The 3473-nt window shown below is 38.7% G+C and overlaps 1 protein-coding gene across 3 annotated transcripts; it reads right to left on the bottom strand.

Moving 5' to 3' along the window:
* Window positions 1–589: 589 nt before the first annotated feature.
* LOC108461347 (ethylene-responsive transcription factor ERF119-like) lies at window positions 590–3235 on the bottom strand. 3 transcript variants are annotated; one of them, XM_017761169.2, is made up of 3 exons: window positions 2845–3235; window positions 2257–2540; window positions 590–2168 (listed from the first exon to the last, which is right to left on the bottom strand). In XM_017761169.2, exon 3 carries the CDS (start codon window positions 1949–1951, stop codon window positions 914–916), a length of 1038 nt encoding a protein of 345 aa, XP_017616658.1. In that variant the 5' UTR covers window positions 1952–2168; window positions 2257–2540; window positions 2845–3235; the 3' UTR covers window positions 590–913. The 3 variants fall into 3 exon arrangements, with proteins under 3 accessions (XP_017616658.1, XP_017616657.1, XP_017616655.1); XM_017761168.2 differs by having other exon boundaries at window positions 2257–2582; window positions 2845–3229; XM_017761166.2 differs by having other exon boundaries at window positions 2257–2579; window positions 2845–3192.
* Between the last annotated feature and the right edge of the window lie 238 nt (window positions 3236–3473).

Raw genomic sequence — 3473 nt, forward strand, 5'->3', positions numbered from 1 at the left:
TTTTTTTCAAAGATTTAATATTTCTATCCGAACTCTCCCAATTTCGAGTAAACCTTCAAATCTGAACAGATAGTGCGGACATAATATAATATTTTTAGTTGAACCTAAAAGACCCACCAAGAAAGAGTTAGAGGGGAAGGACAAGGTGAAGGGAGGATAAGAAAGGCAATCCAGATAAGGCTAACCCTACTCATACGATAAGTGAATCTAAAAGGTAGCCTCTATCGTTCGGTCTATGCTGTAGTTAAATTAATTAACTTCATTTTTATATTGTTTTATCTTATTACAATTTTAGTTAAAATATTTATTTTATTCGTATTTTATAATGCAAATTATTTAAAGAAATAATCCAAACGCAACTTTCCAGTCTCCACATTTGACGGAAAATAAACAGCAAAAGACCGACAATCAAACAAACCAATCCCAAGTTAGAATATTCCCACCCGATCATGAAAAAAATGGAACCGGCCTTCATACAAGTACTAGTCCAACTGCAACTTATTAGACAAGGTCCCTCGTCAAAATTAATTTACTTCAATCGCATTCATGATTCATCTCAAGCACAAGAAATAAATCTACCAAGGTAGAATTAATAGAAAATAAAACTTCGTTCGCTGCAAATAGACAAATATAGTAGTTTTAACATGTGAGGATGAGCAACCAAAAATTAAAACACTTCTCTCAGATAGATTAATCCCTTGGATGGCTCTTTAGCAGAAGAAAACCCAAAGGATTTTTCGTCGCTCATTCCTCTCAACTCACCAAACAAATCATTTCGACTCACTCACAAAAATTGAACTACCCAATAACCCATCTTGGAGAGTCCCCCAAGTACCTTCCAACTTTGACTAATAACTCATGACAACCAGGTTTATATTATTAAACCATTACTACTATTACCTAACGGCAAAACTTATGGGCACAAAATGTTGAGGTGGGCTACTTTTTTGCAAAAATCGAAGTCATCAGTGCTGAAATCACAATCAGGAAGTTCACTGGGTTCATCTCCTTCGATCCCACAAATGCTCAGGTCTTCGATGCTACAATAATCCTCCAAAATCACCCCAGAATCATTGACAAAAAGATAATCGGATTGCTCTTCATCTAAGTTCAGCTCTTGTCCAACTGATCCAGACAACAGTGGATCATCAATGAAACATAAATCAGGAATCACTAAATTGGCAAAGTTAGCATCAAACCCTTCTTTGTTCGCATCCCCAGAATCATGGTTGCTGTTAAAGAATGCAACAGATGCAGAAGTATCCAATTCGAGCACTGATGAAGGCGTAGTATGGGATGAAGGGCTCACAGACTCTTCAGATACTGAAGCAACAGAATTGCTAGTGTGAGAAGTAGAAGCAGAACAAGAAATGTCATAGGTTTTATCGGAGGAAGCAGTAGCTGCAGCAGCAGCTGCAGCAGCAGCAGCAACAGCCAAAGCCCCGAATTCGAGCTTTTTAGCATCATATGCCTCAGCGGCATCTTCAAGGGTATCGAAAGTTCCCAACCAAATCCTGGTTTTCTCCAGTGGGTGCCTAATCTCAGCAGCCCATTTGCCCCACTTCCTTCGACGAACGCCAACAGGTCTTTTGGCTTCAACCACAAGAGCATTGTCGTCAAGGGTTGTATCCAAAACTCTTTTTCTTCTGGTTGGGGTTTTACAGTTACTGTCTTGAGAAGAAGCCTCAAACTCCAAGGGTTTTGAGTGGGAAACCAACCCTAAAATAGGAACTCCAACTTCACGAACAACAAGCTTTCCTCTCGGGGCCTTCCTAGTAATAGTCCTCTCAGATTCATCTTCACTAGAAGATGAATCAGTGGCATAAGGGTCATGAAATATAACACGAACTTTTCTAGTCATTTGGGTGTCTTCACTCAATATTGGTTGGGTTTTCTTGGACTTTTTGTATAATTTATTTTTATTAGAGGCTTCTTTTCGAGGTTCTGGCATTTTTATCGACAAAACTGGATAAAAATCTCAACTAAACCCCCCCCCCCCCCCAAGAACTACCCTTAAAATACGAGAACAAAATCAAGAGGAGAGGGAGAACAAAAATCTGAGACTATCAAAGCAGTATAAAGTATAAGCCCCTCTCAGAAACAAGAGAAGATAGAAAAATCGTTGTTTTATGTGAAAACCACCAAAACACCCTACTCCAGAACAAGTCCTGCAAATAAAATAAACAGTAAATTTTCAAATCAGAACACTGAAGAAACCAAAGAACCAATTAAAAATCGAAATGATTGATGACATACTTTTTTGGTCTTAAACGCATCGAAACAATCGGGTGAACAAGATTCAGTCTCTGCCTGTAGAAGCAGAGAGCCAAAGAAGCTTTGATGAACAAGTGAGAACAGAAAACTGTAGAAGAAGAAAAGCAGAGCTGCAACCGAGCCCAAATCAAAGCCAAATCAAACTCAGTCGACATAAATCCGCTAATCAGCCTCCCTCAACTCCCAAAAGCGCAACAAAAGCCACCACCGGAGAACCAGTCAACAATATCTCATCAGTGACAAAAAGCTCTCTCTCCCTTCCAAACCTTCTCGGAGAAACCAAAACCAAAAGATCGTCTTAGACACTGCTAGACATAGCATAAGAAAAAAGAAAAAGTGAGACTACAAACGTACGGATCTGATTTTCCTTTCTCCATAACAAGACAAAAAAGCATACAAGGTAGAGAAACACCAGAGTAAAAAATATATACTTTAACCGACCAGCGATGGTTACAGACACAAATCTATCTCTATGGAAGGAGAAAGTTCAGGAAAAGATGTCATGGAATACATATTATTTATTTAATAATCGAAAACCCAAAAGGCTATTTCCAATTTCCTAATCGTTACCTGTTGAGGTCTCTCTCTTTCCCTCCAGTGGACAGTGAACTGACTCTGGATTTTGTTATTTGTTTTTATTCTACTCTCGCCGTGTCTTCTTCAGTCTCAAAGGCCATTCACCTTTCCCCAAGCACTCAAAACACCGGTGGTGAAGAGAATTTTTATTTTATTTATGGAAATGAGCTGTCATGCAGATACATTATGCATGACCATTGGATTACCGATCTTCCCATGTCATGCGTATCTCATGTTTCACTGCCCCAATTTTTTTATTTGCACAAGGTTTGATGGCATGTTGACTTCACGCACTAAGAAAGGAAGTGTGGATAGACTGACTAATGTTGGCAGCTTTATTTTAGTAACCGAATCGCCGCGAGTTTCAACGTACTACGGTACAGTGAAGGATTGTTATTGGCGCTTTAAATTACAATGTTGCCACTAACCACTGCCCACTGTTTTTTTCTAACCTTCTAACTAGAAGTGTGTATGGACTAGGCTATCCGGCTCAGCGAGTTGCTTGAAATATAAAAAAGTTTAGAAAAAAATATAAGTCTGAAAAATTAGCTTAAACAAAAAAATAAAACTCGTTTAAAAAATAGATCAGGCCTCAGGTAAGGTATTTTTAGCTTGGATCCCGC

Source organism: Gossypium arboreum, chromosome 13 (assembly GCF_025698485.1).
Source record: "Gossypium arboreum isolate Shixiya-1 chromosome 13, ASM2569848v2, whole genome shotgun sequence".
NCBI classification, from domain to species: domain Eukaryota; kingdom Viridiplantae; phylum Streptophyta; class Magnoliopsida; order Malvales; family Malvaceae; genus Gossypium; species Gossypium arboreum.

What these genes read in the sequence shown, in the direction of transcription:
- LOC108461347 (XM_017761169.2), bottom strand. Translation starts at nt 1,951, where the DNA reads ATGCCAGAACCTCGAAAAGAAGCCTCTAATAAAAATAAATTATACAAA.